Here is a 22590-nt window from a genome sequence, read left to right on the forward strand (position 1 = left end):
AATATGTGCAACTCCTGCTCCTTGTCGCTGAGTGCTATAGACTTACTTTGATTCATTAGATATCTTTATTAGGTGTAATCACTCCACTTGCAGATTCCTGTTTCGGACCGACGCTAAAGGATCTATTGACCTGGTTCATATCCATCCTGAAGACGAGGACGAACTGGTGGTCATCAAGAAAGCTGTCACCAGTCTTTTCTCTGTCACTGTCAGGGTATACATTGCAATGCTATATGTACAACTTCAATGTCAGAATCAGTTGTTGGCGATCTATAGCCAGGTTTTATACTGTGCAAATAGTGGTTTAGTTTTAACTTTCCACGCTAGTTTTAATTCTAAAACTGATGTCATGGAATGTAAAAGGCCAAATTGATACGAAAGTACCATATATGCTAGGATCACATTTATATTATTCTAAACATTATATAATAATATAACATTAGCTGTAGAAAATCACATTCTTAGATTTAACATGTTAACACACGGGCAAATCTGCTGAGCATAATTTATGCTCCATGTTTCCTCTCTGTGATAAAATTAATATGCATTTGTTTCATATACGATTGCAGTGATTAATGTTAAGTTAATCCCATCATGTAGAGGCGTAGTTCTACATACATTGTATACATTTTGTGTCATTGTTGTCAAGGAACCTGGAGAAAGCACGGACTCCTACGAGACAACAGATCTTGATCACCTAGGTGAGGTATTCCTCGTAGTGAGTTGGTGAGTATGGTTTTATGCCGCTTTTGGCATCCTTCCAGCAACATCAGGAGGGGGAGACCAGAATTGGTAATTGAACCCGGGTCATCAATGTGACGAACGAACGCTTTAACTGAAAAAACTGCCACGTGCTGTGCAGCATCGCTAGTTGAGGACGATATCATAGAGCAAGAGTCAAACGTGCATATGTTTGTAACACATGCAGGGGCATGTAGGCCTAGCAGCCAAAGCTGAGGAACCCGGACGTTAAAGCTGAAGACTTTAAGGGTCCATAAGGGTGCACTGTGTCAAACGTTTTTCTGGTGTCCCTGCTGTGATATTGCAAGAAAATTGATGAAACCGACGTAAAACCATGCTCATTGACATAGTCGGCGTACATTTCACATGGTTCAATTGAAAACTAAAATTTTGTTCAATTATGACCCCTCTTTTGTTTACCTATCCAGGCAATCTGACGCACAAGTACAACGTGGATACGACGCCGTCCGGAAGAACACTGACTCGGTCCCACTTCAGCCATGAGAGGGCAGAGAGAACTCACCACAAGGTTAGACCAATATGTCATTCCTAGGTACAGTATCACGTCACACTTGTCTAAAAGTCAATATTGCTTTTCTCTCAGTAAAACTACCAGCCCCAGAAAAAACTACCATGTATTTTATTCCGAAAAACATTACGTATTAAGATTACGATATGAAATTAAAAACATCGAATGGATTGAAGCAGTGTTGCATTAACACGACTCAGGCGTCCTCAACCGAATGTCAAGAAAACTTAGATTTGAGGTCCAAATATGGAAATCTCTCATCCTCATGCACTAACCTTTGTGTTTGGGCGTTTGATGTGTATGGGTGTACTGATGTGCTTTCTACATTCGGGTTTCGAATCCCGAATGTGAAAACAGTATTCAGATTCGGGATTCAAATCCCCAATCCCCAATTCGTTTCTAACTACTTGTTGCTACGATGCCACACAACCTTTACTCTTTGTTCAGTATGTATAACGGCACCTTCAGCTCTTATCATTTAACCTGCCGCCGCGCACGAGAACTGTCACTGTTCATATAGTAATATGGTATGGTGATCTACCCTCTGTTGTTGGCGATCTATGGCCTGTTTATATATTGTATTGTCCAAATAGTGATACTATCATTTTTTTAAGTTTCCACGCTACTTTTAATGCTAACTGTGATAGTCTAGTGGTTTTACTGTCCTTCGTCGACAGAGTCTTCATAATATGCATGTATATTCATTTTTGTCACGTATGTTCTCGTCACGATATGTCTGCAATATTGCCGATGTGACGTTAAATATTAACTCTTTCACTCACTATGAATAATATAAAAGTATACGTGTATGCCAACTATCCATAGCACCGACTTTTCAGCGCAGTCTTGAATAACATCGTGTAACGACTGAGAATACGTGTCCTCTTTAGAGACTAAGCAGTCAGACAAAAAGACAAATAAAAGGGCCATAAGATTATCCTAAGAAAACCAAGTAACAAGGGAAGTAACTCGGGAGCAGGGTAAGTGGGTAGTGTGTGTGTGTGTGTGTGTGTGTGTGTGCGCGCGCGCGCATGTGCGTGTGCGTGTGGGTGTGTGGGTGTTGAATTAAGAACTGAGACTTGATAGTTTCCCCTTTGATAAGAATCCAAATTCATGTGACTTCAAAGGCTTCGCGCTTCATGCTATAATCTTACAGCATGAAGCAGGGGTTATACCTCCAGTAAAATATTACTTTAAAACACATATTTTCAAACTCATACTAGTTTATGTGCAGTTACATCAATTTCTCAGTAACTCATATATTTTTGAGAATGTTGTTTTGAATTGTGCCTCCTTGGAGAAGCGGGTGGATATTGGCCGGAAGACTTCCTCTGTATATCTTGCTGCCCTTTGTTGGGTGGGGTTAAAGAGTTTATCGTCAGTTCACGTGAATCTGTAATTTACGACTGACGGAATGAAGTGGAAACTTGCCATTTGAGGAAAACAAATCTTCTCGAGATCAGCTCTTTATTTCTGTCAAATAACCATCTGTGATTTCCAAGTGGGGGATCCCCCTGGCGATTAAGTATCACTCACTGATCAATTATTAATCTTTCTAAAGTGTCACCTATCTATACTGGCTACATTCAATTTGGCGTTTATGCATGGTTGTGTTCCTTCGATTAATTGTGCTGAATGTCATTTAGAGAGATTTGGTTAAAACCCTAATAATATGACTACATGTATTTCACTGTGCGATAGGTGACAAGATGTTCCTTTACATTTATTCAAACCCATTCGGACATCATTCTGTAAGTGGGAAGAACCAGAAATCAAACACACACATTAACATCTATATGCTTTATAAACATAATGCATGTTATATTTGCACAGACTCTGCACTACCATGCCGACGGGACGTTACACAGAGGTCATGCCTATGACAAGATCCTCCTGAAAGAAAAACACATCAAAAGGGAAAAAGCAAGGTAGAAATATCACGACTTGTCATTCTAACAAAGATGTTGTTGTGTTTTCAATGCAATGTTCCTTAAAACGCCTTGCGGCAACAAAATATGTTAAGGTTAGGCATTAGTATGATATGTAGTTAACATCCTGTCTTTGATCAAAAAACTATAATATAATTTTTGAAACATATTTGCACAAAGAGAAGCGTTTTATTTTCTCAATACAGAATTTGAATTATCAGTAGAGCCATGTGGAAGAAATACTAAAGCGATTGAGGGTATTATCTTTTTTTCAAGAGCTCTACAGCCGGGCGAGAAGGTCCACGAGATATCAACCTCCGGAGGTAGGTGCTAAAGCTGATATACACTCTTCAACGAAAGAATCGTATACGCAACGTTCAGAGAAAAAATATTTCGTTATCACGATCAAATCGTTCTTGCGGAATTCTCCTCCACTCAGCAATGCGATGGACAGTTGTGTTAGTATCTGTGGCGTGTTTTGACGTCATCCCATAGGTGTTCAATCGGGTTTATATCTGTTGATAGGGAATGACAACTCCTTCTGTCGATCCATAATCGGATACATCTATGTACAAGGACTTCGTTGATGTACCGATTCGCTACCATATTTCCTTGAACCACCACTAAATTAGATCTTTGTGTGCTGGTTATTTCACCCTACACCATGACACTATCTTCACCGAATCTGTCGACCTGTTGCATGAATTACGTGCGTTAATTTTGCCGATGGTAAACACGCTGTCTTCTTCTCGCTACTGGAGAAGACATCTTGATTCATCACTGAAGTAGACTCGAGTCCAGATTCTTAAGTTCTAGTTCCGGACTCTACGACACCACCGCAAGCGATTACGTCGATGGAAGTCTTTCAAAACAGGGGGGACCAGTGACGTTTTTGGTCCCCACTTCATGTAATTGATTCCTCACAGTTTGGTCGTAATCTCAAACAAGGAGACCTTGTGCAGTCTTCACGGCTGTTTCAAGACAATGTCACAACTGAGCAGCCAGTATGTAACGGCCCTGGAACTGGATGGCATTCTTGGACGGCCGTTTCTCGGGCGATCTTGGCGGAATTGGTCTGCAGGAAAAGATCCCAGAGGCCAGAGATGGTGCTCTGATGAATGTTGAAATTACCATCAACTGCAGTCTGTGGCTGCTCAGTTTTAAGGCAACCTATGGCGATGTTTCGATTAGGAGCACTCGGTCGTGGCCTAAATAACTAGTCTTTTCCAGACAAAAACGAATGACAAAATTTAACGCAACGTTTGCCATTTTATAGTAACTAGTATCACATGCCTTTCCGATTACTTGCACGTACAATATCCTTTGCATATGTTCTTGCTGACGTATTTGACGACTATTTCTTCAAACGCTTCTTAAGCAAAGGAAAATATCAGTTTGCAAACACACCAAGATGGCCTTTTGGAAAGAAATAGTACATTTGTATTGTTGTGCCGCAACTACACGAGCCCTGTATTCTCAAAATCACCCATGCCTTCTCTCTTTCCCTCTTCTTAAAAGTATATACTTCATTTCATCTGTGACAATGGACACATATGTAACATTTATCTTCACGAGTAATCACACACACACACACACACACACACACACACACACAAACACATAGACAGATATTTTACATTAACGATTCTTTTTTCCAACAGATGTTCCTGAAATATGGACTGCCTCGACAGCTAGCATCCAGCTGGACGGAAAGAGGTTCGTTATGAAAATTCTGTCACAAAATGTACCTGAAAATAGAGGACGACTTGGAAGTTTATTAATAAGTATCGTCTCATATATACAACATGCTGTCTAGTGCATGGCAATAAATGAGTATGTTTACCCCTTGGGAACAGGGTCTTATGATGTAAATTTATTTCATTGCAGTCTAGTCAACAGTCCACTGATGGAAAAAGATGTGCAGGGTCTGTCACAGGACACACTTGAAATCAAAATGGTACGTGGAAAGTGCACACGTTTCAAAACTGTGTTGAGTAGGTGAGTGAGTGAGTTAATGTTTAACGTCACATCGGCAATATCTCAGCCATATCTCGACAGAAACAATTTACTAATATATAAGAAAATTGAGTACGTTTTGGAGAATAAAAACTGTCACGATGGTAATTCTGGTAATTAAAAGCAGACAGTACTATATAAAACACAGGCTATAAATCGCCAACGACTGAAGGTAGATGACTCACACCAAAAAGGATTCCAGATTTCAGGAAGCCTACATAAAACTGTGTAATATCAGAATCATATCGGTTTCCGCTCACGGGAACTATGATTGATTGTTTTCGGCAGTTTCCTTTCCCCGCGACTGAAAACTTTCGGAAACAAACAAGGTTGTGCTAGAAATTGTGATGCGTGCACTGGGACGTGCCATGAGGGTTCTCTGGATAGAATAGGTTCCCGGTAACCTATTTTGTGGTGATTGTGCTCTGTGAGGTTAGAAGAGTTAAGGACCCAAGTGGTATATTCCTCTGGAAATGGTCATCTAATTTGTACTGGAGACTGTACCCAGATTAGATGAATGACCCTCACTGCTGATAAACAATATCTGCTTACTCTACTGATAGCAATGTAATGATTTCTCTTACTGCAGAGAAAGGTGCACAAACGGATCCACGATGTGCAACAGAACATATCTCACTACCTGCAGTGTGTGCATATGTATCCTGAGAAAGGTAAAACTAGTCACCATAGAGAGTACTACCCTCACGAGTAGTGAATGTAATATATGAAAGCGGTAAATTCTATTGAACGAAACGAAAATATTTCACGAAATAATTATGAATTTAATAAACAAGATGTGCTCGCTAAACATTAAGAAACAGTACTCTTTATGGAGATACGGACGTTACATTTTCAGGTACAATATCTTTGACGGAATGTCTCACGTATGGACGAATCACCATACTTGTTTTATTGACTGATATACAGGCGGTGCCCACAACATTGCGTGTATATTTTATTGACTGTTGTATAGGTGATGCCCACTTTGTTACGGTATGTTTTATTTACTGTATCGGTGGCACCCACACAATAAGTTATATATTTAATTGACTGTTGTATAGGTGACGCCCTAACTGTTACTGAACGTTTTATTAACTGTTGTATATTTTAATTTAACATGTGTTTTCGTCACGATATGGCTCAAATGCCTCTGTGACGTTAAATATCAGCTCACTCACACAAGTACGCGTATGTTTATTGACTGTTGTATAGGTGACGACGACAATATTACGTGTATGTTTTATTGACATGTTGTGCAGTTGACAGACATGCTATTACCGACCCGTGAAAGTCCCGGGGTAGAATAGGCCTTCAGCGGGTCATACTTGTCATAAAAGGCGACTAACGGAATCGGGTGATCAGGCTTGCAGACTTGGTTGACACATGTCAACAGTGGTTCCCAATTGCGCAGATCGATGCTCATGTTGTTGATCCCTGGATTGTCCGGTCCAGACTCGATTATTTACAGACAGCCGCAATATATCTGGAATATTGCTGAATGCGGCCTGAAACTCAACTTACTCACTCGCTCACATGCTATTACCATATGTTTTGATATGTTGTATTGGGTACGCCCACATTGTTGTTGTATGTTTTATTGACTGTTGTGTAGGTGATGCTAACCGAACCCAGTGTGTACAGGAACTCCGGGAGATTCTGCAGGCACTTCACCCTGTGGATTACAAGGAGTTCGTCAACTCAGTTCTTAACATCACTTGTGGAGTAGCGGAGTCCAACTGTTCGGTGGAAAGACTCGTCTTCATAGATATCGTCTCCAGAATTGCTGATGAAATATCTCAAGAACTTATCGTCAAACATGTTCTGAACAGGACAGACCCCAATGAAGAGGAACTACGACACGTGTTTATACACTGCATTGCCATAGCGAAGCCGATCATGGTAGATACACGTATATATAACCCTGAAGCTTGGTATGGTATACAGAAGAAATTTAACCTAAAATGTAGTGTTGATCCAGCAATGATACTAATACTTCAAACTTCAAACTGTGTTTTATTATAGGTCAGGTGATCTATGTATGGTTTGTAGATGTAGGTAATGACTATTTCAGGCTAATGACAATAATTAATACATTACTACATTAATGTATCAAAAATAATATATTTTCTCATTTTAGCAAGTTGTCCAAGCTGTTGAGGGTTACTGCTTTGGTGTTGAAGATCAGCATCATGGTACGTCATTGAAACATTGACAATATTCTGCTGCATATAACTCACTTAATAATAAAAAAACAATTTGTTCGTACATTACACTGGCTCTTGTTTCTTGTTGTGTATGTGTCATTATGTATCATATATATATATGCTTGACAGGATCAATAAATCTGACAGTGATACAAACTCGGGCGTGTTTGGCTGTGGGATCTCTTGCCAGGAACCTCCATCTGTACTCGAATTCTTCAGATGCTGTCCGACTGGTTGAGAAGATCGAGTCATGGATCACTAAACACGAAATACGTAAAGATACCACATCCCTTTGTTGTTCTCTGAATTATAAACTGTAATCAATATTTTACAAAATACTGATAGTTTAAGATATTTTAGATGCGTCTGTTATTTTTGTGTCATGGTGACAGTACACGAGTCATCTTGATGTTAGAGCTAACTTTTCAATCAGCCATAACATGTGGAAGAGTTTAAACGAGAAAAAGAATCCTGCAGTTTTAAACCAAAATGTTAGGGAAAGTTTGCCACGAAGGTATGTGTCTTGCATTATCTCCGGCTTCCGATCCCCATACTGAAAGAATACAGTTTAAACCAACTCAATTATACCTGGGCCTATGATACACAGCAATGCTGAAACGTATATGCTCTATGTTCATAGATCCTCACTATAGACACAAAAGGTCAGTCCGTATTGAGAAGGATAGTCACTACATCATTTCTAAGAAGATACTGCTCCACAGCCTTGGAAATGCTGGCCATCCACGATCACTCAACAGAATTATCTCCCTTACTTCGCCTGGAGAGGGTCACCACGACTGGAGACGTGCGGCAGTCGAGGCATTAAGGCACTTTCGGTGTAACCAGGTAGAAAGACAACAAAGAAATATACCTTAACGTTCATGTTTCGTAAAGACAAAAATACAATTTGAAAATACACCACTTTCCATAATACTCTGAAATTTATTTCTTAGTCATTAATTTTGAATGTAATTTATAAACCGTATAGTATTGGACGTTTCGAAACAGATTCACGTACCGCTGTCGAGCTGGGGACCGGTACAAGAAACGATCAAAACGTCTCACTCACGAAATAAAAGCTCTTGTAATCGAAACGTTGGATCAATATTCGACGTCCAAACTTCTAAGACGTCACTAAAGGAGTTATAAGGGTTATATACGTTATATACAATGATATGTATATATAGCTGTGGGCGAAAACAAATTAAGACACTTACAAGACGTTGGTCGCCGCAGGTGAATTCGAATTTTTGTGGGTAGTATTTTGCTACCCACACTATGACGTTCTCGGCATTACCTTCCCTGTCGTTGGGTCGGGTCACGTGTTGACGAGCATTTCCTAGTTACCGACGTCATGTCGAAATCGGATGTGATATATCGACTTCTCACTTTATAGGAAGCAGGGTGCATATCAGTTAAGAAGTTACGGAAAATATTTAGGCTTCCTCGGAGTACCATTTACCGACGTATTGCCAGAGGTCATGCTGCGGGCACTTTTCATCGCGCGCCGGGATCTGGACGTCCTCGTAAATTTTCTCTGTGGAAATGACAGGACTCGCACAAGTGGCGGCGGTGCCTCCTAACTGGTCGGCTAAACAACTGTGATGGGCTTGCCACGACTTTAGACAATACACGAGTACACGAATGGACTGTGAGGCGGAGTTTAAAAGAATCGGATATCGTGAAGAAATCCGTTGATTATACAAAAGCAAAAGCGGAAAAGACGGGCATGGTGTGAGCGAAATAGGGACACAGACTTTTCAAGCTGAATAAACAGATGAATCGAAGTTTTTTTACCCAATTTCAAGGAAAAATACGAAACTGTCGAAATGGAAATTACGAAAAAATGCGTCCAAAGTTCTCGCCTTTTGTGATGGTGTGGGGTGGGATCGGGAAATTTGGGTTAACACAGCTCCTGGAATTACAGGCCACATTGATTCAAGGAAGTACTGTGAGCAAGATGGACTGCTAGATTTAAATATCTGACAGAGTCGAATTCCATAAGTAATGCAATAAGATTGTGCCTGAGTACGCACGCCCAACGCACAACAAAGCCTGGCTTCGTCGGAACTGCATTCAGGTAGTGGAATTTCCGGCCGCTTCACCAGATCTGAATCCCATGGAAAATGTCTGGCAAATCATCAATGACAAAGTGGAAACCGAAAGACATTGCAGACTGGAAACAAGTGATTCATGAAACGTGATATGAACTATCTCAGGAACTCATAGACAATCTTGTGAATTCCATGACTCGGCGGATTGAACAATGTTTGGAGCGACATGGAGGACTGATCAACTGACTATTGACTAATTCTGAACAATTTGACAATGCATTGTCAACATGTGTGTCCATTTTCATACATCTATGTCAATTATTAAATCAAGACGTTGAATGAAAACGTTTCATTTGTTTGCTCGATATTGTACCTTGACAATTTGTCATTACTGAATTTACCAAACAAATTAGAACACCTACAATGTCTTTTATGATCCAGCCAGATAACCCCCAAGCCTTAAGATGTACAGAACACAAACTTAAATTGTTGCTGATTTTTCAATAATCCTTCTCTGTATGCCCTACAGCTGCTGAGCTGCAAGTATACACACTCTACACGACACAGGTTGTGAATTTTGATGACTTTTAACAGAGTGCGGGGGCATTGCTTGAGAGTGCTCTTCGAGACGACAAGCAGAGTGTTAGACGAGCAGCCAGATACCTGTACCTCAAGCACCCAAGGGCAAACAACTTAACACACGAACAACAGAATATCATTCTGAGGTACTGGGCGCTCCACAAAACGTACAACGCAATATATATTATACGTGACTCATCAAGTAATTGTATGAGCAAAACATTTTGACAACCACATTCTTATTCAGTTGTAAAGACAGATACATCCATTACTCCAAACAGTTGAATCATTTTCTTTTCCACAGTTGCTTTCAAGACGTCCACCTTGACGATCTGGGGGTAACTCCAGAAATGCGTATTTTGCTTTTTGTTTCAGCCACTCTTACACATGGCCAGTTGTTGCCAGAATGAGGAGAAGTGTGTTAGATGCTGTTCTCTTCCAGTTTAGATTAGCTTTGCCTCCCGTGGACTGGAAGAAAGAGATAGGGAACAGTGCCATTGGGGCCAGTTTTGGAGTTCTTTTTGAAAACGAAATGTCAGCTGTTTTTCGTAAGTAGTGTAAAAGGCTCCCTTGAAAATAAGTTTTAATCAGCAAAGCCTAAGTAAGGTATTCAAGCTATGTATTACGTTTTTTCTTGTATAGTTTTTGTACCAATAACCATTTTGGCTTAGTTTGAAACGTCTCCGTCACTATAATCACTCAATCATTATTTACAATTCAAATGGATTTTGTGTAATGTGGTTTGTTTTTCACTATAGTTAATTATCTACTTTCAGGACCTCTAAGTGGCTTTGTGGATATCGATATCCATGATAAATTATGGGCTGAGGCGCACATCAGTATCGTTGGCATTCACATCGATATCCTCCTCATTGAACTGTGTTACAAAGGCAGACTGGAGTACAATGCAAACAAATTTAAGGTAAGTATCAAGTCTGTTTTTAAAATCCTTGAAGGGCATTGAGAAGAAGAAAAGAAAGATTTATGGATGTCAGCTTCTTCATCACCCCGTGTTACTCACAGTATAGAAGTAGACATCCATTAATCATGCTTTTCTTAAGTCTCTTCTTTTCTTTGATGTTTCGCTTAAACCTAGCAAATATAAAAATGATATTTGAATAAGTGGAGATTCATATAAGTAATTTCCACTTCAGGACGTGAGCGTTGGGTTAGCCCAGAACATTGCAGGAGCCTTCGATGACATGGCCAGAGAGATCATGAAGCCCATGACTGATGAAGCCAATAGGATGACCTCTCAGTTTTTGGAACCAGATGGTAAAACAACGAAGAGTAATTTTGAGCCACTTGCAAAAGCAGTAAAAGATCTCCCAGTGAGAACCGATGCAGCCCTCTCCTCGGTTGTGGAACTAAATACGCTGACTCAGCAGTTCCAGAGTATGCCTTGGGTGACGCGTCTTCAGCAAGCCGTGGATCATGCACAAGCATTGGTAGAAGGAATAAACACTGATGCCCTGAATTTCTACAAGGTAACCAGGAATCCCTATGTCGCAGTAATATGATAATACAACGTGTTTGCTACCTGCATTAGTTAGGCTTGCAGAAACAGAATAATTTCATAATTTGTTTAGCCGTCATATAGATCGATTATGGTGCAAATATAGTGCGAGAAAAACAAACCAAAGGAAATAACAGACAAAATGTTTATTTGTGAGGTCAACAGGGACCTGATAAAACTCAAAATGGTTCGTGATACATGTTTTATAATGTTTCCAAAGATTTGGGGTGCTTAGAGTGAATTCGAATCTAGGGAATTTGCTCCTGTTTTGAAATTACAGAAAATATCTGATGTAAGTATCGTGGCCTTGCCGGTGGGAGAAAAGGAAATAATGGACAGTGTCAACACAGCAAGCAGCCTGATGGACAAAATAGCCAAATATCCAAAGCAAGCGTTCTCCCACTTAGAAAAGTCAAAACTTGGGTGAATATGAATCATTTCTAATACATTAATTATCATAATGAAATCTGAATGTGTTAATGGGTTACCAATTGTTTGACATGCCCAATGTTTGTTTTCTTTTAAAGAACATATATTCTGGCAAATTAATTTCTGAAGTTTCGTTTCCTTTGCCCCCCCCCCCCCCCCCCCTCCCCCTTCAGTTTATGACCTAAAGATACTACTAACTGACAAATATTAATTTCAGATTCCAGCTTGGAATGGGTCGAATATTCTCAGCAAATTCCGTCATCAGGAAAGCAACTTCTTTGCTTAAAGGTATTTTCATTCTGTAAAACGTGTTATCACTACGAAATGTCGAACATCCAACCTATGTTTGTATTTACCCTAGTAACATTTTCATCTTGCATGTGTTTTTGTAAATGAAAATTTTCACCATAAATGTATGGAGTCAATCGATGTTATGCAAATAATGAATGCTGTAGGTGCACTTCCTTATGACAATAATTGTTTGCACAGTATACTTATTTTCAAACCGAAAAATGACAGCTAGAGACACACACCAACGAAAGTGTCCAAAAAGATGAGTCCAAAATTTATGATCTACTTAGATTTATCGACCTGTCTCAAAGCCGTCAAAATTAACAATGACACCCAATGCATCCCTTGTGTTGTGTTTTAGAGCTATGATAATGAAAAATGATGGTCCATTCATAAGATGTCTCTCTGTGAAAAGTGTGTCAACCCTTGAAAGTACAGGTTCACCTACTTTTTAAAGAGTACGCATCAGGAGGATGACACATTGTTGAAGGGCAAAGTTCAGGTTCACCTAAGTTTTAAAGAGTATGCATCAGGAGGATGATATATTGTTGAAGGGCAAAGTTCATCGTGGATGTCAGCAGGAAGAGAGATCACAAACGTCATTTCTTCAGTAAAAAGCATTTTGTCATCTGGGTTCAAAAGACACAAGAGAAGGAAGAGGGCACCGTCACCCTTTGATCAGGTTAATGATCTCCTTGACAAGGTGGTACGTACAAGGTCCCTTCTCTTTCACAGAATTATGCAATAGAGTTAAACGATCAACTGGCTATGTATTATTCATATGATGATATTTTGAAACGAAAGCGCAGAAACTAACCCAGAAAACGGATAGTATTGAGGTAGATGTTTTCAGTTAAGAGACAATATGGAAACAGAGTTGTAGGTTTACGACAGCAACAAACAGCATGATGGATCAAACAACGGGCATATGTAAAAGCTAGGCCACTATTTGGTATCCAATGTTGGTATAATTGTTCGAGTTAAAGAATTGTGTGAATAAAAACGGTAGTGATTTCAGTCTATATTGAAGTCATGTATACAGGGTGATTCGTCAGATGAAATATACAGGAAAATTGAGGCACAAACTAATCAAGTCCTTTCACATCTGGAATCCCTGAGAGACAAAGAACCACAAGCGTTCCAAGAAGGACTTGACCATCAAAAACTCACCACTGAAACAATACAAAAGAACTTCCAATTGTTTCAAGAGACGTAAGTAGCACCTCACTGGTTTGAACAAACTTATATGATGTTATTAAATGGTATTTCAAAATTGCGATACCCAAAATCAGGGGTAGTATTCTCAGCCAAAATTGTTTCATTTGGCAACTTCAAGAGCAACATAAAGAATGATTACTTTTCATAAACCCACGAAGACGAACCCACATTAGGAGATGCCTCCTTTTGCCAAGACATCTTAGCTCTACATTTAACAAAGCAGCACAATGGCTGGATATTACTGAAAATCAAAACTTCATTTTTATGGATATCTTATTTTAATTTGTTATAAAGCATATACTGCGTCGCAGCTTCCCAGTTTCCATTCTTTATGGTTGGTTTAAGCGGGATACAACATCTAGACTGGGAGTTGGATTTCATCTAACATCTTTACTGACGGAGTTTTGTAAAAAGACAGAAATATAGAAAATGTACACAGGAAACAAGACTGACATAAACCTGTAATCGAGAAATATACAACAACCCGTTATTCTTGCCGTCAAACACAATTAATGTCATCCTTTCAAGGGAAGTAACTCTTGCAGGCCCTACTGTTTACTGATTAAGACACAAGATGAGTGAAGCGCTCGTAATATATTCTGCGCACTAAGTCCCGACAGCTTATGAAAATCCTTACCTCTCAAAAGAATGTCTAAGTTTCAAAATATAATAAGTAATTACACAAAATAATGATCTACTTGAAAAGCTAGCGTTGCTTGCAGCATATGGATTTGTCCACTTTACTTAAAGGGATACAAATTGTCTCATTTTGAAAACAATATAAATTCAGACCTGACACATACTGTTGAAGTGAGAAATATACCGCAAATTAAACTTCCTGAAAAGAAATTCTACAATACGCAATTACATTAAGAAACACTAGTTTTACCCTAAATGATAATAGACTCACCCAAGCATGAACTTGCCAAGGACACTTTGCAAATACTGAAAATATTACTCCTTAAGAAGACTACCATGCGAATTTACTCCTACAGTATACAGGTTATAATCTGAACTCCGAAACAAAAGTTACCTGAAGAGTGAACCTTCCAACACAAGCATTTAATTCTTTCTTTCTCTGCTGTACACAATGCGACCACATGAGCTGGCTGTTTAAACCGGAAATACACGTATTTACGTTTACGTCATGAAGTAGCAAAATTATAGGTGTGCAAACCGGGCTCTGCATATTAATAGTACAATAACTGACCATTTTTTCCCTTAGCTAACCTAAAAAGCCTCATAAAAGATTTAACTTAATTATTGGCGAGATATTTTCTCACTAACAAATGAACACTTTGATGCAGTTGAAAATCTAATTCGATTCAAATCAATGGGAAATACACTTATGTCGGCCTGAGCATCTCCTTAAGAAGGTTCATCTGTAGAAGTCTCTCTATATTCACGTAATTCTTATACTACGAAGAACACAGACAGTATATTATACCTTCCTACTACTACTTTTACGATCCCCAGAATAGAAAAGATCAAGTCGACCATACAGTCACTATTTGGATCGAAGTTCCACCCCTCATTCCCTGGTCAAAGACGCCCTTCAGATTCCAAATGCGGTAAAGGGACATATCCCGCTGACACGAGGAGCAAATATGGAACTGCAGGAATAGACCTCGTGTTGAATAATGGATGGAAGGTATGACGTTTAAGACCCTTTTGGTAAAGGTTCTTACAACACACTTCTGTTCTTCATTTTTATTGTACTTTGTCTGCATCAAGTCCTGTATTTCTGATAGGAAAATGTAAAATGGAACTATAAAGTCTTCCATTTCTGATGACGTGAACAGTCACGTGAATTTCCATGCTAGATACCTGCACATGTATCATTCTTCCGTGTATACAAACTGTCGCAGCGGTCAAATAGTATCAACATATTGTGTACAGATATGTCTCTATTCAAACATTTGTGTGTACTTATGGACAGCTATTATTTATACACTTTATTCCATCGCCAGGTCATAAACCCAGTAGCTGGTATAGTTCGCAAGACTGCGGCGTCAGAGGTCACCATCAAACCAACTGATTCAGACTTCAAACAGTATGAAATTATTATAGCCAATATTAATCCCTCAGTGGGCTATGAGGATAAACATATTGAACAGGCGCAAGTACTAGGGACAGCGGGAGGCAACAACGGGTGTGACTGGCCTCACATTCATCTTGCTGTTAAGAAGAAATCCCAAGGCCCGGGTGATGACTTGTGCTTCTACATGGACCCGTCACCCTTTGTCGATACTTTGAAATTGAAACCTGTCTGGCATCAAGAATGCAAAGACTTCACATTTAAACACATCGGACAGGTTGCAGATCTGATTTCGATGCCAAATGTCTTGTCAGAGGTTATCGGAAAGCTGAAACGAGAAGCATTAGACTGGCTGAAAGGGTATTCTGTTAAATTGCTGAACAAAATCATCCCCCCAGATTCGGAACTAGGCAAGGCCATGAGCTTCATAAGCAGTAAGCTGGGATCTCTGTCTGACGTAACACAGCTGTTCACAGGATTCGGGTAATTACCATTATTATTCTATGTACGACTGAGATGAACTCAGCATAATTGTGAAAACATTATTTTGTTTTGTATCATATTATGTTCAAAAGCATTTTTTCAACTTTCAACATCTTTTCAAGTATGTGAAATGCACCTTTGATGGATATGTTTCAGGAGCCATATGAATCATTTCCTCTCAACAATAAAAGCCAATGTCAAGGGTAAGGCTTTTGGGGCATTTTCTGGAATGCTGCTGAGAAATGATCGCTTGAAGAACCGTTTTCCCAAACTGTCTCGTTTGATTGGGAATGCAACGTCATTACTGAAGAAAGTACCAATCGGAAATCTAAAAACATTTGCAACTGGTGGCATTGGTAAACATCTGGGACGACTTGGAATTCTTCCCAAAGGAGGGAGACTAGCCAGCACCTCTCTCCTGAAGACTTCAATGTTTAAAAGTAAGAACCACACAACGATGTCAATGAAACTAATATAGTTACCTTGCATCTGTGTGTTAAAGATAGTCTAAGCCCTTGACTAAGGAAAGCATAATTCATATGTTATAAGAAATAGAATGGCTCAGCGAATTGCGCAATATTACTGTTATTTAGTCAAATGTGGATTGTACGTAACAAACGTCCTACAAAATCTACTTAAGAAGAAAGTATAATTCCACGTATAGCATGTTAGATTCGTAGTTATTACGACTTGACTCTTTTCATGCACTTTTCATGTCATAAATAGCGTTCCATATATGTCGTTGAATGGTAGAACAAAGGATTACATCGAAGGGCAAAGATACGTCAGGTGCAAGTTATGCACCTGATTTGCTAGTACCATGTACGTACCCACGAGTTTCTACCAAGGCTGTACACGCTGTAATGACTTAACGCTTTCATCCCAGGTCAAGATGACTAAGTCAGTCTTGCTAAGTATTATTCAAAAAGACCGTAAACTACAACTGATGCAACTTAGCCATTGTCATACAAGTGACACCTCCCCCTTGAACAAATACACCCTTTCCTAAATTTCATAGTTGTCAGTCTTGAGCATGAAGTTTAAATATAAATGTCATTTAGTTGGATTCATGTTGTTGCATTTTGGTTCCAGGGTGTGAACACTTCAAGACTGGCTTTCTGTTTGGACATGACCAGATGTGTACGGCTGATGAAGATTGTCTCGGATTCTCTTGTCGCATTGACATTCCGCTGAGCCGTATTAAGGGTGGGATCTCATTAAAGGTCAAGGTCCATCCTCTTGAGGCTAAGGTTGACGTTGAACTAAATGGGGAAGGAAAGATTGCCCCTAAAGGTATTTCTATGGATTTAAAAATCGCAAGTATTGGAAGTATTGTTATAAATTACGAAGACATTGGACCTAGTGTTCCATGTGTTTGTAACTCCTGGCAGAGGAAAAGGTTATGATCACGTAAAAGAAATATGCTGTAGCATGATGATCCATAACGTGATTTTCACACTGTTGTATAACATGTGGTAATAGTGTCTCTCTTGCAGGTAACAGTGTCTCCAAGACTGGGGTTCGACTTGGACCAGTCTCATTCAGTCTGCATAGTTCTGTTGAAATACAGGGAGGAGAACTGGTAGTCTCGCTTTCTGTCAAACCATGCTACAGATCAATGTGTCTTCGTGACATCAAAATCATCAAGCACCTAGCTTTTCATCACAGACACAAGCGGGATATTTCTGGTACATTATTTTCCACTGCATTTATACTGATGGCTGTTAACGATAGACTGTTATTTTAGCTCTTAAAGTTTGTTTAACGTGGTTGTTTTCAAATGACCGGTACAAATCTGCCTTAATGGACAAAACATATCCTAGGGACAGATTTCCGTAAAGTCCTTTGGAATTTAAATAGAAAAAAATAGACTGAATCTTTGAAAATGTATCCAATGGGCAGATGTGAATATATTGTATAGCATGATGCATGAAGACTGAGTAATAGATTGTGTCAAATATTCTTACTCATCACTGCCACTGTGTTACATGTTTCAAAATATCCGTAAGGGTTATGTTTATTTTCATCAGTACCCTGAATCATCGTATTTACAATGATATCAAATATATACATTTTCAAATTTACAGGACACACCCAAATGGAAACTGATCAAGTTTTAGTTGCCGATCATCTCATAATGGGGCAATAGATAATATAGGTTGAAAGTGTACTGAATGCCAAACCTGGTTCTTTTGTCATGTGCTAATAATATATAAAATGCGCAAATAATAAAGTGACAGAAAGTAGCCTATTTATATCTTCCTATAATCCACCCTGAGCCCTTCTGTCGTCTTCATCCATACGTGTTGTTTGTAAACAGCTATTGTACAAAAGGGTATTACAAGCCTGGAAAACATGGACCTGTCATCCATCACGGATCAGCTAACTAACCTCAATATTCCGGGCAAAGAGTTCATAGGACAGATGAATGAAATGTTGGATGGGATACAAAAAAAGGTGCGACAAGTGGTGTCATAAAAAACTATGAGTAATAGGTGTGATGTGAAAGATATGTTAGCTTTTTAAAATGTATTTTATTGAAAAGTGAGAAATAAGCAGATTTATCTTTGGCGTGTCTTTCTTGGCTTTGTGCATCAAAACCTTTTTCACTTTACGATACATAAATTAGATTGGACGTCACGGAATATAATGAATCGATGTCATTTTGGTCTCGATTTGACTCTTGGACCCTTCTCTTGTTGCGATAGATAGATAGATAGATAGATAGATAGATAGATAGATAGATAGATAGATAGATAGAATATCGGTGTCGCAAATATTGATCTGATAAAGTTACTTGAAGACCCTCGTTTGTTCTACTGTATTAACATTAAATGTTTTATGGTATGACTGAGCATCCATTCATGAAACGCATTAAATCCTGTTCATTCACTTTGGCACCTGTCTTGGCGTTAAGTGCATTAAAGATACAAGACGCAGAGAGAAATGTCTGATGAATATCAGGAATTTGGCAAATGTCAAACTGGTAGATGTAAGCTGTATCTTACAAAATATACACATACAAAATGGTGTTCTAATTATCATACTACTTCCCAGATAACAGACACAAAAGCTGACCCAATTGGGGGTTTAACAGAGGAGATGAAAGCTGAAGATGATTATGAAGACAAGCAGGATTATCCAAATGGAAAACCACTCTACTTTCCCTTCTTCCCACCTGGCGCCATGTCGTTCCAGTATCCAGCGGGGCCAGTTATGTTTGTTATATGTAAGTAACCCCTTGAACAGTGAGTGAGATATAATTTAACGTAAGATCGGCAATATTTCAGCCGTATCGTGACGAGAACAAACATGATTATAAAGAATATATACATATTATAAATCCCGTCGTCAAAGTACGGTAAAATAACTAGAGTATCCCAATTCGAATTTAAAACTAGCATATGGCGTTAAAACTAACAGCATAATTTGGACAATATGTAATACAAAAATAGGCTATAGATCATCAACAACTGAAAGTAGATCACCATACTAGGGACCATGAACCCCTTAAAATGTCGTAATATGCCTGCTTAATTTGTTGAATACGACACAGATAATTGTGTAGGTCGATATATGAGCCTCTATTCTACAACCAGCCATCAGGCATCCCTTCGGAAATGGGAAAATCTGTATGTATTCATGCAATATATGCTATGTTAATAGCATTTCCAAAATAGCACATTCAAAACAACAGGATTTAATGTTGGTATTTCAACAAATCACTGTTAACTCGTGTTTAAGTTCTTCCTCCGCTACGAAGAATCAACGAAACATGTATTTCCGTAACCTTCACTCAAAGAGCGATAGAACCAAATAGCAAACAAAACACATAATACGTGTGCCCCACTATAATCACATACAAAGGGACGTTTAAGTGTTCACCTTACCAATCAATGAAATACATGGGTATTTTCATTTTTTTCGTGTTATGAGCATTTATCAATGGAAATATACATGCTCACCATAAATCATCTCAAGGGCGCCGTCTGAATTTTAGCTATTTTTTCTGTTTCCATGGAAAGAAGTAGAGTTACGGAATGCACAACTAGAAAGCAGTTCAATATCTTTTATCAAGAATTGGCAAATATATGAAAGATAATCAAGCCCTGCCTTTTGCTTTTTTGCAGGTTTTAAACGTTGGTATTTTTTCTGTTTGTTCCATTATGCTATATACCGTAACCAAAGGTATTTTAAGAAAATCAATTTGTTTCCTGTTTCCATGGCAACCAATTAACTTTGCTGAACCATATCTGGTGTGACAACACACATGCTTTAAACAATGTTTTCATAGGTTAAGGCTTGGATCAAAGTAATGCAGCCGAAAGTGCTTTCAACTGACGGTTTCTTTGAGACTGCATGGGGGGTGTGCTTTTTAGGACGTCCGGAAGCGGTGTAATTACACCACTAGAAATGGTTATAGCATTCTTCTATTATCTGAATTTTTGTCCATGTCATTGAAATGATATGAGTCTACCCGAACTCCTTGCAGCTTTGGACGCGGGAGCAGAGCTGGGGCAAGATATTTCCGTGGATGTACAGACTGTCAAATCAACAATGTCAGTAAGTGAGATACCAATTCGCATGTAAAGATGCTTAGAAGTAATGTAATGAAAAAGAGAACAGTTCTGATTCTTTCAAAACTTTCAGTGACTGGTCCATGAGATATAGACAACTGGAAGCAAAAGGGGTAGACATACTACAAAGTGAATGGACATAGACACTCAAGCCATTGTTCCACTGTCCCGCTGAGTTTAGTGTAACTGATAAAATTATTGTTCTTTGCCATTGTGTTACTGCAAATATGAATTACTTATGTTTTGTTGATCTGTTTTGCATTAGACAAGTATAGGTCCGTTTGTGGCCGGAAAAGTCAAAGCATCGTTTGGCATATCGATCATAATTGCATCTGCTGGAATATCTCTCACCGGATGGTTGATGAAAACAAGTTTTCCTTTCGTACTGGAGATGAACTACGCTAAAGTACCAACTGTTGCCATGTGAGTACATTCTTTATATGACTGCATGACAGCAAACAGAAATACGTTATGGAGTATGTTCCACGCAGAGCTTCTATGGTATAAACCCCACATGAAGGTATTTGAGTAATACCTATATTTATCACTGGGTAACTGATTTTCTGATACTTCCAGATTCAACTGCTGAAGTAAAACTTTATAGGTATATGCCCTTTATAAGTGTCTGATCTAACTTTCGAAAGATGCAAATAGTAAATTTGCATTTGTGAACTGTCCAAAAGCACTGAAGTACAACTTCCTTTGAAAACATCGGAAAGAGATTCCATTCATTGTCAGGTGCCACAGTTTTGGTCTATCAGGAGACAAGTGAAAGCTTTGAAATTTGGATTACTGTGCAACCGAAATATAACACAATGCTGAAGTTCAATGGCTGGTACAGGTCTAAAGAAATGATGTGCAAGCTGTATCGCCTCACTGCATTTGCGTGTGTGGTTATTGCACGCAGCAGCAAATATTCAAGCTATACTGCCGTTGCCTGTAAATAACTGATCCTGCACAAACAAGTTAGTGAACCTGACCAGCCAAAGCCCGTTAATTGCCTTTTACGAGAAGAGGTTTCCTGGAAAGAATCCTGATCTTCACAGGTGGAATCTTTATATTATTGACAGGATATTCAATCAATCAATCTTTATTGGATGTCCTCATTACAATTTTCATATATTTGTAGCGATAGTTCGTTGATGAAGAACGAAAACAGAAATGGACTTAGTATACACCCTTGTCTTACCCCAGTGTTACAGCAGAAGGAATTACACAAGTTATTATTGTTTCAAACACAAGCCTTTACGTGGTGATATATGCAGCAAAGTAGTTTACCAATTGTAGTACTGATACCTTGGGATTTACGAAGGAACCACAGCAAGTTTCTGTTAACCGAGTCGAATGCTTTTGCAAAATCTACAAATACGGCATACCTCTTTTCTCCCTTTCGGGCTAAATATTTCTGCGCAAGTGTCTGCACAATAAAGACATTATCAGTTGTAGAGTACCCGTGCCTGAAACCAGCTTGTGCTTCATCCATCCTATCAAAGAAATCGTCCCAAAATATTAAACGTCTGTGAATAATACTTATAAAAATCTTACTGAAAATACTTGAAATAGTTATACCCCTATAATTGTTGGGGTGAGTTAGTTAATATTTATCGTCACATCGGCAATATTGCAGCCATATCGTGACGAGAACAAGTAGTAATGACATTGTAGGATAAATGAATATAAGAAACTAAAGCCCTGTTGACGAATAACAGTAAAACCCCTAGAATATATCACAGATATCCATTTAAGACTAGTCATTAAATCTAAAACAGTTTAACTGTAGTAGACAATACAATAGAAAAATGGACTATAGATTGCAAACAACTGCAGGTAGGTCACCACACTAGGGACCATGGGGACTTACATTACTTTTGCTACCTGCATAGACCATAGCTGGATTTACACCATCTCCTCAGCCGTTAGCAATAATTTTACAGTACTTTAACCCCCGTTGAGGATACAGCGACTAGCAATATTAGTTATCAGTTCA

At 38.8% G+C, this 22590-nt stretch overlaps 1 protein-coding gene across 1 annotated transcript in view; it reads left to right on the forward strand.

The window, feature by feature from the left end:
• Positions 1–22590, forward strand: part of LOC137295348 (uncharacterized) — a 75771-nt gene that overhangs the window by 2105 nt on the left and 51076 nt on the right. The window contains exons 4-32 of the mRNA XM_067826662.1: positions 94–214; positions 650–701; positions 1170–1270; positions 3104–3198; positions 3475–3521; positions 4860–4914; positions 5086–5155; positions 5804–5885; positions 6827–7113; positions 7352–7406; positions 7548–7691; positions 8059–8264; positions 10067–10197; positions 10427–10599; positions 10828–10973; positions 11206–11538; positions 11848–11990; positions 12214–12284; positions 12842–12993; positions 13330–13499; positions 14982–15156; positions 15476–16026; positions 16183–16466; positions 17119–17319; positions 17523–17714; positions 18347–18483; positions 19084–19255; positions 20519–20589; positions 20869–21026. Of these exons, the coding sequence (XP_067682763.1) occupies positions 94–214; positions 650–701; positions 1170–1270; positions 3104–3198; positions 3475–3521; positions 4860–4914; positions 5086–5155; positions 5804–5885; positions 6827–7113; positions 7352–7406; positions 7548–7691; positions 8059–8264; positions 10067–10197; positions 10427–10599; positions 10828–10973; positions 11206–11538; positions 11848–11990; positions 12214–12284; positions 12842–12993; positions 13330–13499; positions 14982–15156; positions 15476–16026; positions 16183–16466; positions 17119–17319; positions 17523–17714; positions 18347–18483; positions 19084–19255; positions 20519–20589; positions 20869–21026 (4575 nt within the window). The remainder of the gene's footprint in view (positions 1–93; positions 215–649; positions 702–1169; positions 1271–3103; positions 3199–3474; positions 3522–4859; positions 4915–5085; positions 5156–5803; positions 5886–6826; positions 7114–7351; positions 7407–7547; positions 7692–8058; positions 8265–10066; positions 10198–10426; positions 10600–10827; positions 10974–11205; positions 11539–11847; positions 11991–12213; positions 12285–12841; positions 12994–13329; positions 13500–14981; positions 15157–15475; positions 16027–16182; positions 16467–17118; positions 17320–17522; positions 17715–18346; positions 18484–19083; positions 19256–20518; positions 20590–20868; positions 21027–22590) is intronic.

The sequence above is a fragment of the Haliotis asinina genome, chromosome 8 (genome assembly GCF_037392515.1).
Source record: "Haliotis asinina isolate JCU_RB_2024 chromosome 8, JCU_Hal_asi_v2, whole genome shotgun sequence".
NCBI classification, from domain to species: Eukaryota; Metazoa; Mollusca; class Gastropoda; order Lepetellida; family Haliotidae; genus Haliotis; species Haliotis asinina.